Genomic DNA, 15,349 nt, shown 5'->3' with positions numbered 1-15,349 from the left:
AATACGTAGAATCAGCTACCGAGTTTGGTGTATTCAATTATAATTATTTAATAGAATGAATCGTTTCGGCGAAGTTTGAAATACGCGACCAATCATTACATAACATAGTTTGGTCAACTCATCGCCTTTCACTTTCGTCCGCACAAAGCCTTTTTGTAGGCGGAACGCGGTTTCTGTATATAGTGATACAAGTTGAAAGAAACTGGTATTTTAATTTGTATTGCCACATCGATCTGGTTTATTTGTAATCTTTATTCTATATATATGCTACTGATGAACTAAATATACATAGAGGTTTATCTATTTATAAAACTGAATTTATCAATAGGCTGAAATTTCAAACTGTCTTTCGAAATAACTTACCTTTTTTCCCCTACCTATGCTGATAGCCTTGAGAGGCTATTTCAGATTCTCCTTGACGTGTAGGTGAGCTGACGGGGCTCAAACCGGGAATGTGATTAACACTGGCCCTAGCAAGAGCAGTGCTTCGCAGAAGCTACCACCGGATCGGGAACGCGACCCACTGAGAAGATCCGGCGAGAAACTCAGTGAGCTGTGTCTATGGGTTAATTCGCTCGTCAAGCCCGACGGGTTCGACGAGGACGGTGACCGGTCCTTGAGGTACCTAAAAGCACCGTTAATGGATCGGGAGGGTCGGTATTGTCGTGTTTAGGGCGACGTCGATTGTTTATCATTCGGTCCACAAGATCGGGTATGTAAATTACTTTAACAAATTTACTCAACTATGATTTTATAACTAAGCGAATGTTATCTGATCGTCACTTTAGTTACTTCTACGTGCTCGTTCCAACCAAGAGTGTAAAGTTTTGGCATTATACAAGGATATGAATTAAATCAAGGTATCTACAAAATAATGGTTTTATTTCATTTACATAACAGCTTTGTACAAAAGTCACATATACAACTGAATGCAACTCAACATCAATAATTAATTATTAATTTACATACAGATGAGGAAGCAAAATAATATCGCGTTCTAATGTATGACGTACAAAAAATATTCATAATTCTACCGTCAAAATACCACTACATGAATTAATTCTACATAAACATTTATTTATTCATATAGTAGTGTATTATTCTTGACAAATTATTTTACATTGAAAACCTTGTTGTAAGCTCCGTTCAGATTAACAAAAGAATGTTTTAACGGTAATTCTAATAGCAATCTTGTACAATTAGGCATATTTCTAATTCCAAATCGAACTAAAACTGTGGTCGTTCTACTCAGCATATAATTACATCATAGTGAAATTAAGACATTTCTCATCATCCACAGATGTAACTAAACCATGAATGAGTTTATTGAAAATGCAAAATAGCGTTTTTTAATTATTATTCTACAAATTGTTTTAAAACGAAACTACTACATACGCAAACACCTATTCCAGTATCTATCCATAGCGTTGTACCGATGCATATTCACTCCCGCCAAACTGTGAGCTTCATCTGGGTATGACTGGAACAAAAATTTGTTTTTTTTTTATTTCAATTACTCTGACGGTACGGGTGCAATACACAACCATCGGCATTAATAACTCGACTCTGTAGTAATTTTCACGGCTGCCCAAAAAAGGAATGTAATGTTTTCATGTTTCATCTAGGTGTGTGTATATATTTGAGTTTCTTTGATCCACCATAACTTGAAAACGCTAAACAGGTTGTATGGATAAATGCGTTAGATCACCCTGAGCACATTGTTTGTGGCCCAGAATTAACCACCTCCACCTTCACCAGGACGTTTGGCGACATCGGGAATCAAACGGGTGGGATGTTCACTAACAGCTACCCGCGCACCGCCGTAGAAAGCCTAACAGCTCAAAAACAGCTGCATCGGGAGTGGATCTACCAGCGGATCAGTATCGCGCCCCCCTAAGAAGAGCGAGAAACTCACCAAGCAAATGCTATGGGCTGAGTGTCACGTCAAACTCTTCAACGAGTTCGCTTCTATTATCGTTAAAATAACGATAGACCCATCAAAACGTCTTGGATCCTATAAGTCCTGCGTGAGCCGGGTCTGCGGTTTAGTTAGTGGAGGCTGCGATAAAGGGGTTTTCGTACCATATCGTTGCTTAGAAACGTTCTGAATTTGTCTTTAGCTACTCTAGAAGACTATCCCAGAAGAACAAGATTTTAGGATATCGAGAGATTCTACATGGATGACTGTCGCGTGGACTAACACCAAATTCGCATAGTTAATGAAAAGGCGAATTAAATTTCTGTAAAGTGGCCCCTATGGGACAGTTTACTCCTCAAACAGACTAATCTAAAGACGTAAGATTTTTCCTAACGTAACTACCAAATACTTTATCTTCTTGTACCAGAGTATCGTCTGACCGAAGACGGTCATTCAGGGGACTGAAGTTCTTGTGTGTCAAGCTAAAAGAGATTCGCATCGAGCTCCTTATTTGAAAGAGCATAATTTCAATGTAATCTGCTAGTTTATCTAGAGTAACATCACTAATAACTTTCATTTCCTATGCCAAAAACAAAATATGATTTAATTTAAAAAACCAAACCGTCAATATTTTTAAAATTTCTATTCGAAACTCGTTCATAACGTCTTATCGCTTCGTCTTAATCGTTGGGTTTAGTTACGGTTACGTTGGCTCGCGTCATTGCATTAATTGAATGTTAAAATACCACTAACATTGACATTCATTTCGACCTTGAATTGGTTTAACGTCACACTGTTCGTTGTTGTAAAATTGACACATTTTATGAGAAAATGTAAATTAATGATTGCAGTGTACTCCTCTGATTACTTTCGCATTTGGAGGATGGCGTATTAAGAAGTCCGCGATGAAGGAGCAACATCGTGGAATAAAAACATTATTTACACAAACCTTATAAAATTTAATATTTACTAGGCGTGTTATAAGCGCTAGTAAGTAGGTAGTAAGTATATAGCACTGGAATGCTACTTCACTGCAACGATGAAATGCAATGACCCCCTTGTCGTAACAACCTCTAAGCCCCCCTTCCCTGGCTCATACAGAAACTGGCCACCGCTGATTCTACGCCTTAATGAATCCACCCGATCCAATTCGAAATAACGTTTTACGCTGAGCTACAGCGGCGAATTTCCCCAGCGGGCCGCGATTCCGATCCGGCGGCAGAGACACTTGTAAGGCAGCCGCTTTTCAGCTGTCAGACCTCCTTCGATGGCGTTGGGACAGATGTTAGAAAAACCTCTCGATTTAGCTCTCAAGATCCGCGTCCGTCGTGGTGAAATTGAAATTTTTTCCGAGCAACCAGCAATCCCTACATCCCAAAAAAAACCAGCCGCCTGCCTGTTCCTGCCGTGAAACAATCAGGCCCTCTTGTTTGAAGGGTGAGACAGCCGTTATACCAAACAATCCAACTATGACCTCATGTCTGAAAGTAGATGATAACTAAGAGCTTGAATTCTCACTTAACACTTAGTCTATGGGCACAAACTCACTCACCTATAGCAATAATGAAAAACATGAATACTTATTATATCGTTTGCGATTTTTGGTGTCGTATATAAATCGTGTTGATATCGTACTTTATAAATATCTAATCATTTTTGTCTTGAATCTCATATAGTTAAAGTTACAAATTATAGTGTTATTATTATTTTTATTACCGTTATAGTTCGTTAACGACTAAATTCAGCGTTCCATTAATATTAGATTACAAACCGAATAGGGTGCTTATGAAATCATAAACCGGCGATTTCGTTATCATGAGAATATTCGCCAAACAAAATATACACTTGAATTATTATTGTAAATTATAGTATTATTTGTTATTTACTTAGATATATATTTTTAGGGTTGTTAAAGCAGTTTCTAGATAATTAACAAAAGACGTAATGGCAAAATAGACAAGGTTGGTTTTATCAAAAACCTATACCTATACAAAATAGAAAAAAAAAAGTCGTATGCAGTGTCATTTTCATAAGAACTTTTTCGAAAACAGTACTAATTTTTCCCGCGCTAATTTTGTTGTCAATTTAATTTGTAATGTAAGGAAACGGCTAACGGAAATATCACATTATGCCAATGACAATTTAGAGTCCCTGATTTTAAAATGGATTTATAGAACACAATATATATGTACATTACAGAATAATAATACTGTCACAACTACCGCTGCTATCACAACTTACCATCTGCTCAAAAGGTATGTCCTTCTCTTGCAGCGCTCTCATAAGCTTCGCTGCGTTTTGATAGTGCACATTATCGTCGGCGTTTCCGTGCATGATGTAGAAGTCATGACCGGCCAGTTTGTCAACTAAGAGCGTGACGTCACCGGCTTCGTATCCAGACAAATTGTCTTCTGGAGTCGGAAGTCCCATGTAGCGTTCCGTGTACATTGTATCTAGAAGAATTGCGTTTTTCGTGAGCATTTTAGAGAGAAAAAGGCAGACGGGCCACATCGCATCTGGTGTTCAACATTTATCAGAGTGCATAGACGTGACAATATGAATGCCCCATGTCTGCTTCGTGGCAGAAATAAGCGAATCTATAGTACATATAATGTATTTCTTCGTTGCCGTAACCGTAAATTTTTTTTTGTTAAATATTTATACACTATGAATGATAATGATATGAATACACCGGCTAACACATCCGGGCCACAGATTAGCTTATGCTGACGAATGATAAAAAGGACACACGCACTTCCTTGTCATTAAAAATTCAAAATACATATAGCTGATTGTGTCTCTGTGATTACCAAATTTAATATATCAAACAGTCGGCAGACCATAGCTATGTGGACACACAGTGATTAGTCACCTCTATTAATCTAGATATCCGCTCTCCGAATTTGAATATGTCTATCGTTAATGTAGACTTATAAAAATATAGAAAGTAGTGTTCAACGACAGCACCACAAAAAACTTGCGAAATATCTTTATAAAAAATACTTGTGAGACATATACCTGCTAAAAAAAGTTGGACAAAAATAATTTTAAAACTGCAGATATACTACATACACTATTGATAATGTTACATACCTACTGGTTACCAACAATTCTGCTGGTGTCAAATAGTAACCGTAAATTATAGGAAATACAAAGTGAATATCATGACCTAAATTTCTTTTATTTATTTAACGTTCGCTTAAATGGGTAAACGAGGTCACGACCCGCCTAGTTTTAAGTAGCTACCAGAGCCCATAGACAGCAGTAACTTAAATGCCCCCACCTACCATGTGACAAAGTTCAAAATCTCAGTTTCTACAGTACAGTGGCTGCCCCGCCCTTCAAACCGAAGCACATTACTGCTTCACAGTAGAAATAGGCAGGGTGTTGGTACCCTCCCCTGCGGACTCACAAGACGCCCGACCACCAGCAATTATGCAAATTATAATTTTTTCGAGGTTAATTTTTATTACACGATGCTATTCCTTCACCATGAAAATCGATTGTGAACTTTTGTAAAGTGCATATTTTATTTAAAAAATTGGTACCTGCTTGTGGGATTCGATCACCCGCACGGTCGCATCGCACGATACGAATGCACCGAGCGTTTTATCCTTAAGGCCACGAGGGCTTCCAATCGAAATTTGTTGTCGAGTTCAAATCTTTATTAATATGTGTTTTAAAGAAGACAATAGTACAGTTATAGCTACCCGTGAAGGCCACTATCATTACCACCATTATCATTCCGCTCATTAGCTCACATTACGTCCTACCAATTTCTTAAGTTTCACTTATGTATTCATCCTACATCTGACAGGCAGCAATTCATAAAAGTATAAGGCCAATAGTAATAATAATGCATACTGTGGTGCCCAACTAGTTGAATAAAAACAAGAGAAAAAAATCACAGAAATATTTTTTTAGTTAAAAAAATTACATATTTTACGAATCGAAATTTACACCTTGTAGAAAACGTGATTGCGAAGCAGGTTACAATTTATTAGTTTCACGTAATTTAAAAACCTAAAATACTTTCTCCCGACACTTGTTTACATGGAAATACACGATTTAAATAAATTTAACGGCATATTTCGTGAAACTGGTTTGTTTATAATAAATGTATCGCATAGGCACAAGCGGATTTCTTTTATATACATCGTTATGCAAATTTATTTCGAAAACGAAAACCGTTTTTCTATATAATAAAAACGAAATCATTTGATTTCTTCGACTATATATGTATATGTCTTACTGGTCGTAGGACCTCTTGTGAGTGAGCACGGGTAGGTACTACCACCCCTCCTATTTCTGCCGTGAAGCAGCAATGCGTTTCGGTTTGAAGGGTAGGGTAGCCGCTGTAACTACACTGAGACCTTAGAACTTATATCTCAAGATGGGTGGCGCATTTACGTTGTAGATGTCTATGGGCTCCAGTGACCACTTAACACCAGGCGGTCTGTGAGCTCGTCCACCCAACTGAACAATAAAAAATAAAAATAAATATATTTTTTACACAAATCCCGATTGTTTTTTGTATCGAATATAGACCAACAACTTTGTATTTCTGAACATAATTCTATTTAAAACTTCCTATTATTTGGAAATCGAATACAAACCCAAACAATGGGACATTTTCATAATTATAAAACTTCAATTGTGCATTAATTTTTACAAATCTTAATACGGTAATTCTAAAGAAAACGGCCATTAGCACGACAAGATTAAAAATAATACATATGATAAAACAGCAAAATTCGGGATGTCTGTACATAAAAAAATAAATAAGGGAGCAATTTAAGAGTAGTAGAACATAAAAAAAAACAAATTTAAATCCCTTTCTGTTTATCTGATTACTTGGCGAGCGCATGTGTTAGGAACTACCGAACAGATTTTCATGCAGTTTTCACAAGCGGGTAGAGATAAATTTGATACAGATTGATTGGATAGATATAAATTTGAAATTTGATAATTGATACGAAAGTAACACTGTCTGCTTGATATATTTTCATGCACAAACCACTGAAACTATTTTGACGATATATTGTGATTATGCGGAAATAGTTTCAACCCTAAGAACGAATACAAGTTAAATACAAGTTACCTTTCATCCTACTTCTAAACACGAGTCTCTATTCACGAGAAATAAAAAGTGTAGGCGGAGCTGCGGACAGAAAGCTAGTTTATAAATAAAAATTCAGATATGTAATGTTGCTTGTATTTTATGTTACGGCCACGAAAACTTAGATTTATGGTAAGTTTTTATTTCAAATGCAATCTTGTATTTACAATTTTGGCGATTCATTCTGAACAATGTGTAAAAAAGAATCTCTAGTTTCGTACGTAATTCCATAATAACGTTAATAATAGGTTAAGTAGTGTAATTGCTTAATGTATATTGTGAATAACATTGTTTCCTTACAAGTTAGATTACTTTTCGTTATCGTGTTGTTTTGTCGTAAGGAACATTGTGTACCAATTCAGCAATTTGTCTTGCTTAGTCGTGCGCACATAGCTTATGTTGCAAGCCAGATTTTGTTTCTTTTTTATGTATCTTTTTATCTTGTGATGTGTATTGTGTGCCTAATAAATAAATTAACAAATAAATAAATTCCGACGAAATATTATTGTATTAAAAATACGATACTAGCTTTTAATAGCCAACCAAAACAAGCGTAGCTGAAAATGAATCTTTTAGTTCACTAGGGCTGAAAACTGAGAGTTATTCGGTATCCATTTTGAGATACTTGACTAAAATTTAAACACATCTAACAGCTACGCCCTATTTTATATTGAGTCCCTACTTATAACAGTGATGAAATTCCTTGTGGCAAAAGACGCATTTCATCCAATAACTAGCGACAGAATTAATACTTTTCTAAATAAATTTACGTAATAAACAAATACATGTTGTAAATTATTAATTTTCGTCAAAAACGCTTACATAATCTTCTTTGAGCTGTAATACATTACAAAACTTTACAGTGGCCTTCTCATTGTGACGTCTGCGGGTTTTAGTTACTTATTTAGTCCGTTAACTAGCGACACCCTTAATACTTTTCTAAATAAATTTACGTAATAAACAAATACATGTTGTAAATTATTAATTTTCGTCAAAAACGCTTACATAATCTTCTTTGAGCTGTAAAACAATACAAAACTTTACAGTGGCCTTCTCATTGTGACGTCTGCGGGTTTTAGTTACTTATTTAGCACAAGGTCAGCCACGAATTCGTCCAAATGTCTTGAGCATTAAAAAAACTCACTATAATACAGCCATGAAGTAACAGGGGCTCCTGAAACACCGCACTGGAACATATGGTCATTGTCGTGGACGAGCGTTAAGAGCGTCGCGTACCCGCCGTAACTGTGGCCCCACATGCCAATCCGGTCGCGGTCGATGAACCCGTACCGATTCAACACTTCTCTGTAATGAAATGCAATTGTATGCACGTCCGTATTTTTATTATCTGTTTACGATCTTAAAAATGCCATTTTATAACGCATGAAACACATGCGACCTCATGCATGAGAAGGTCGTTCGAATTGTCATTGGCGCCCGTCCCTGGGGTCGTTTCTCCCCAACCAACCACTTGGATCATAGGTTTGTTATTCAGTTTACTGGCTGACTTTGTTTTAACTGTTTATACTAGTTACATACGCAGTCGTATTTATCAAATTGTAATTGAAAAATGATAAAATAAATGTCAACTGATTAGTTATTTGTTATAATTTTTTTTTATGAATTCACATTATTACGTACTAAAATTAATTAATAATAATATGATTCCAAATGGAGTATTATGTAATGTAACATCTTGTGTGAAATGAAAAGTTGTCGCTTAAGAAATAAGCTGGTTTTTTTTAGAGTAACAAGTATTTAATCTTAAAAAATTATAATATATTGTGTCTTCATTGATGTTGTTCGATTAATATGTAGTCGTAAATTTCAATAAGTTAATTGATATTGCCGTCACTTATATAAAGTTAAAATATGTATAATAATATGAATACTAAGAGTATTAAACATATCCGGAACCTGGCGAAATTTCAAATCAGATTAGACAAATGTATTGATGTAAACTTACTTCAGTATGACAAAATGATCTTCAATCTCGACAGTTCCGAGGGCATTGTTGAGGGAATACAGAATGTCTTGTCCTTTGAGACCAGAGCCGCGGCCATCGGCTACCATGTAGATCATGTTACGACTCGTTGTCAAATACGAATGATAACCTAAATGAAAACGGGTAATTTCATATTTTCTCAAACTTTCACCATAACGTTGACTGTGTCTATAGTTGGTTAAATAAACATATGTTGATATGTGGAACAGGTGCAGTAATGTCTTGGGTTAGGAGCTATAGGAAGATCGATTTTGAAAAATTTCCTTTTCAACAATTAACCAATGGCAATATAGGATACACCCAATACGCTGCCTGTATGCCAAGGCATTTTTATTTTGAAGAAAGATTTATCATAATGCTCGCAAAATAATCGAATACCTAATTTAAAATTTGAATGTACAATCGCGATTTTATGATCTGATGTAAAATACGTCTTGAACATCGCCTAAATAGAGGCATGTTATCATTTTGGGTAGGAACGTGATAGAACAGGAAATACCATTAGCTCATTTAAAAGTTACAATGATCTTCAAAAGATTTCTGAAAATGTCAAGCAGTGCTTAATAAAGCACACTGACCGTGGAAGATTGGGACAAGTTAATCATAGTGGCACATGGTGCGTTGATAAAAAGAGAAGTAACTTAAAAAAAAAGTACAAATTATGATTATTTATTGCTTAGATGTGTGGACGAGCTCACAGCCCACCTGTTGTTAAGTGGTTACTGGAGCCCATCTACGACGCAAATGCGCCACACACCTTGAGATATAAGTTCTAAGGTCTCAAGTATAGTTACAACAGCTGCTCCACCCTTCAAACCGAAACGCATTACTGTTTCACGACAGAAATAAGCAGGGTGGTGGTGCCTACCCGCGCGGACTCACAAAAGATCCTACCACCATCTTCCAATACATACCTACAGTGAACGTGTCAAAGACCGTGTTAGTGTTGGGGCCTGAATACACATAGAAGACCATGGGATATTTAGTAGTGTGGTCGTTAACGTCCAGTCCAGGCGGCAGATGTAGCCTCACGGGGGCCGGGAACCCGTTCTCAAGTGGCACCGTCGTGATGATGCTGCCCGGACGAGTCTTCCCGATCAAGCGCTGACGGACTATGGCGTTGTCCTCCCACACGTATAACGTCTCACGGGTCTGCAAAAGTAAATATGTACACCATACATATTGGATAGTATCAGCAGACGCATGAAACTATGCCTAAATGTTAAATTATCTTTAGAACACTTCACCGAATTCTGGACTGCAATTTTTATATACATAGGTATATCTTTTTTTTCTGTCTGTAGGAGCATAAGGGGTCTTATTACTATAGAATGAATAATGGATAAAATTTGCTATTTTTAAAATCAAACGCCTTACCGCAAAAGACAAATATTTTTTCTGGCAAAGGTATTCATAATTTACCTGAAAGATGGACTAAGTGTGTAGAAGCCGAAGGCCAATATTTCATAAACTCAAAATTTTTATCCTTTGAAATTCATGTCTTTGTTTTATCACAAAAACCAGAAAAGACTTAAGTGTACACCTAATTTATACTAATATATATATAAATCTACAGTGGCTTTTACGGATGTTCCGTTATAACTACTGAACCGTGCATCCGATTGACTTGAAACTTGTTATCCATATAGAAAATACATGTACTTAAAGGATAGGCTAATATTTATATGAGTATTGGACTCCCTAATAATAATGTAAACTTTAAATGCCCAGCGAAGTGGGCGAGTACGGCTAGTATCATAATAAAATGCAAATCATAGAACTAAAAACGGATTAAATAAAAGAAACAAGAAAATACCCTTATTATAGCAAGGTGCATTCGACTTACTACTGAAGATATAACACAAAGAGGTCAGATAGGCGACCGGTCGCATAACTCATGCCAAACAGGGATTTGCATAGGGATGCAGCATGATAAGAGGACATGCTGTGTCGACCCCACAACGTGAGATATGAGCAAGAAGAAGAAGAAAAAGCAAACTTCGTTAGTACTCAGGAAAACTTATCTAAGGAGCGTTGCAATAAGCTGCAATATTACTAAACTAATAACTGACTGACGCATCAGCCAATGATCGATAACCTGTTTTAATCATTATTTAAAATTCGAGAGTTCTCACGATACGTTTCAACTTATATTTTACATGAAAGTTGCTTTTAAATAATCCGCCACGGTTTTTTGGTTATTTCTAGAACAGTTGTCAAAAGGTAAAATTGTCAACAGTAATTTTGTTTTTTTTAAATTGTCTTTGGCCGGATCTTTACATCAAAATAATTCATTTCATTTTGTTTTCAGGAAGTATAAAACTCTTTAGGTGAAGAAAAAAAATTATACAGACGCAAAGATTATAGAAACGTTACACGGCTCCCCTCCCAACTCCACAACGAACTATAATAACTTGAAAATCTTACTTTACATTTTAATTAGGTTTATCTTTGTGTGTTTTCAGATCATAAAGATAGTATGCCGCGCACAATTAATTCGTATTTACCCTGCTGTCATCTAATGTGTAGACAGATATAATGATACTGTGGCGTTGCCAGTCATAATCTTTGTATTGATTTAAGGCGGCGCAGGTTGTTTATCCGATGCATTACTGAACAGGCCTAGATTGCATTGGCAATCCAGATGTGCAAATAGTTCAGCACGAAAAATACTTTCTTTGTCGTCTAAAAGGCTAAAACTACCACCACCTCGGGAGCTGTTATCGCAGAAACCATTCACAAAGCTATTCGCGAGAACGTGAAACGGTGGTTCGACTGCAGAAGGGCTTGGAATAATTCTAAAGTGGCGGCAGCCATGATACAACGCAAGATATTTGACAGATGTCTGAATCTCGCTTACAACATTATCAAGATTAGCTTGCATATATACAACACATATAAGTTCTGAACAAAAACATTCGGACCGTCGGTCTACCGAGCAATATCACCCGCTCGGTGGAAGATAATAATATTTCCCTCCGTCTTTATATCTCTCCACAGTAATATGTATAAAATTTTAAGTACGACAGTTTAAGTAGTACAAAACAGCCGACTGGTACATTATTTTCTACATTTTGATTAAATTTTACACTACGTATCAGACATTTGTGAAGCAGCGGACGTCTGTAAGCTGATGATGATGATGACATGTCCAGGAAGCCTTACCCTCGGATTGATGATGTAAGTAGCAGAGGGCTCGTTGGGCGACGAGCAGGTTACGGTGAGGTAGGATCCGCCGCGGCTGGCCGTGGCCGTGGCCCACGTACAGGGTCCCCCGTCCGGCAACACCAGATCGCAGCTCAGACATCCTATATTGGCCCCCGCAACGTGCAACTGGGTCCGCCACGGCATGTCTGTCACCGTGCGAGTGTAGTAGCTATTCAAGGTATTGGGGATATCAAAGAACCTTTTTTTTTTATTGCTTAGTTGGGTGGACGAGCTTACAACTCACCTGGTGTTAAGTGGTTACTGGAGCCCATAGACATCCACGATATAAATGCGCCACCCACCTTGAGATATAAGTTCTAAGGTCTCAGTATAGTTACAACGGCTGCCCCACCCTTCAAACCGAAACGCATTTCTGCTTCACGGCAGAAATAGGCGGGGTGGTGGTACCTACCCGCGCGGATTCACAAGAGGACCTACCACCAGTAATACAGAACGTAGTTGTGTACCTATTACACGGATTTAAATCCATGCGTTACGTTTTTATTTTATTTCTAATATTTTACATAAACTACAACATATGTTAAACGTAGACACAGGCACAAATCTGAAGAAAAACTTTTTTTTTTTTTTATTGCCTTTGTATGAACTATGAAGATGCTGTAGCAGTCAATCTCAAAGAAGTTAAATCTCTCGATACCTCTGGTTTCCGCATACAGCGATCGCCAATAGGTGTTTACTGGCAAATAGGGTGAGAATTTCCATGGGTAACAACATCCAGAAGAAAATTCAGCGAATGACCCATGCCTTTCGCTTTGAAGCCATTAACATACAATTGAAACTTCGACTCCATGTCTCAAGATGTGTGGCAGCACCTTTTAATCTCCTTCTTCTATCTTCTATTTATATAAAAATGAATTGCTGTTCGTTAGTCTCGCTAAAACTCGAGAACGGCTGGACCGATTTGGCTAATTTTTATCTTGAATTATTCGTGCAAGTCCAGAGATGGTTTAAACGGTGAATAAATATGAAAATGCTCGGAATTATATAAAATCAAACAATTTTGTGTCCCTTTAATGTGTCCTCCGTCGGACGGATTCCTTTTGTTTGTTTTAAGTTTATTTTACACAAAAGCTTAGATCTTTTATTTATCGATTGAGGCACAGCGAAGTCTGCCGGGTTAGCTGGTCTCTAATAAATTAAGAAAGTCTTGTTTGCAAAGCTAGAACAGTAAAACAAAAATAATGTATAAAATCATGCATACTAAGCTAGATTCTGTTCATCCATTCCGACGAAGTTATTGACGGTGAAGGCTCCAGGTGTTATCGAACTGGATATGATCTGTCCGGCGACCCTCATGCTGACGTACAGGTGCTGCCAGATGTTACCATCGGCTTGCGGGAAGGACCACCGGGTAGACACGTAGAAGTCGCCTCCGCTACTGAAGCGGGGCAACGCGATCGGTACCCAGCCATTTGGTTGCTCACGATGCTCATTCTTTTAATGAAAATGAAGAGTTCCAAAATAAGTTTTTGCAGAACAAAGATTATGTTTGGAACGAAGTTCCTTATAGGACGATGCGGAGGGGTGGGTACCCTAACCGAGAAAAAACGTCCGTAACGTAAGATTTTTATTAGTAATGCACACAGTGTACGAATTAACTTTGTATTATCGTACAAAAAATAACATATATTTTTTATAAATCATTGTGAATAAAATAAAGTTGATAACTGTGTAGTTTTTTTTTTATCAATAAAAACATCATAATAAAAAATGTATACCCGAATAATTATTTTCTTTATACCTCGAATAGAACTTAAAATTAATATTTTTATAATAAGGAACTTCGTTTCTATCCGGTGTCCCACGACACCACACAACTTTTTTTATTTTTCTCTGTAGGTTACTTTTAGCTTGTAACTTCTGGTAAAGACAGTTTTTACAGACTGGTTTTTATGGTAGGCAGCGGCTTGGCTCTGCCCCTGGCATTGCTGACGTCCATGAGCGACGGTGACCACTTACCATCAGGTGCCTACAAAGGCAATAAAAAAAAAAGACCAGCTGCGATTAGAAAAAAAAAAACGTGAAACTCACTGAGCACACGTGACGGAGGTGGAATCGTTTTTACGTAGCTATTTTCTGATTTTGTAACAGAAATCGTTCGAGAAAAACTTTTCATTCAAATTCGAATATGAAAATTACGGCTTCATCTCGAAGTTCACAACTTTATTGCCAATTTTATAACAGTTTTGTTTATAATTTTTTTTTTTTTTTTATGATTGAAAGTTTACTGGTGGCCCGAAGGCCTTTCCAGTTTCACCAGGACAGGTGGGCGAGCAAAGGCTCAGCCAAGAGGGGCGGGATTTGCTAAGAACTGCCCGAGCGCCTCCGAAGGAGACCTAACAACTCAAGAGTAGCTGCTTCGCAAATGAATCTACTACCGGATCGGAATCGCGACCCACTGAGAAGATCCGGCGAGAAACTCAGTGGGCTTGTTTATTATACTAACCTCACAAACCCATGTGACCACATTACAAATTCGCAACACAGTTTTGTTCTGACGTCTGTTAAGCCAATGGACCGCGATTTCGTTGTCGGTTGGCCACACCACTCCGCCGAGGATGTGGTCTGCAGTCACCTCCTCCGGGGGCTCAACGGTGATGAAATTAAAGTTGTTGTTTTCAACCAAAGCTCTCAAGTTAACTACGCGCAGCACGGCTGTGGGATTGGTACGACCGACCTGCCAATCATAGTAAAAAAGAATATGGATTTTAATATTTGTTTATTTATTGCACAGAGGGATCACGGACCAATTGATGTTAATGGTTACTTTAGGATGAGCCCAGTTGTTGTAAATGAAAGGTGTTATTAACTCACACACTTGTATATTTACGGAAAATACAATAGGTACATACAGTTTTATTATAGCTATCTAAGTGGAACTGTGTTCGCTGTATGACCGTTACAACTGGACTGTCGTCCCAATATCCTTTTCCCACAAGCGTGGAATGGTGAAGATGACACCTTGCATTACGTAGCCAGGTAACACGCTACGTACGTTATTAAGCATGTGTGTGTGACCCTACAGTTACCATAGATATCACATAATTTTAAAAAATCAAATTTCAGAGCATTCAAACTT

General features: G+C 37.4%; 1 protein-coding gene across 1 annotated transcript in view; it reads right to left on the bottom strand.

Annotated features, from left to right (window-relative positions):
* Positions 1-865: 865 nt before the first annotated feature.
* Positions 866-15,349, bottom strand: part of Acci (apoptotic chromatin condensation inducer-like protein) — a 28,654-nt gene continuing 14,170 nt past the window's right edge. Inside the window, exons 14-21 of the mRNA XM_062677073.1 lie at positions 14,717-14,947; positions 13,472-13,704; positions 12,208-12,418; positions 9,957-10,194; positions 9,004-9,151; positions 8,182-8,342; positions 4,160-4,371; positions 866-1,480 (exon numbers count right to left, since the gene is read on the bottom strand). Coding sequence (XP_062533057.1) covers positions 1,388-1,480; positions 4,160-4,371; positions 8,182-8,342; positions 9,004-9,151; positions 9,957-10,194; positions 12,208-12,418; positions 13,472-13,704; positions 14,717-14,947 — 1,527 coding nt within the window. The 3' untranslated portion in view covers positions 866-1,387. The remainder of the gene's footprint in view (positions 1,481-4,159; positions 4,372-8,181; positions 8,343-9,003; positions 9,152-9,956; positions 10,195-12,207; positions 12,419-13,471; positions 13,705-14,716; positions 14,948-15,349) is intronic.

This window comes from Bombyx mori, chromosome 4 (assembly GCF_030269925.1).
Source record: "Bombyx mori chromosome 4, ASM3026992v2".
NCBI lineage: Eukaryota > Metazoa > Arthropoda > Insecta > Lepidoptera > Bombycidae > Bombyx > Bombyx mori.
The sequence above is the reverse complement of the archived record's forward strand: the minus strand, read 5'-3'. Positions and strand labels throughout refer to the sequence as shown.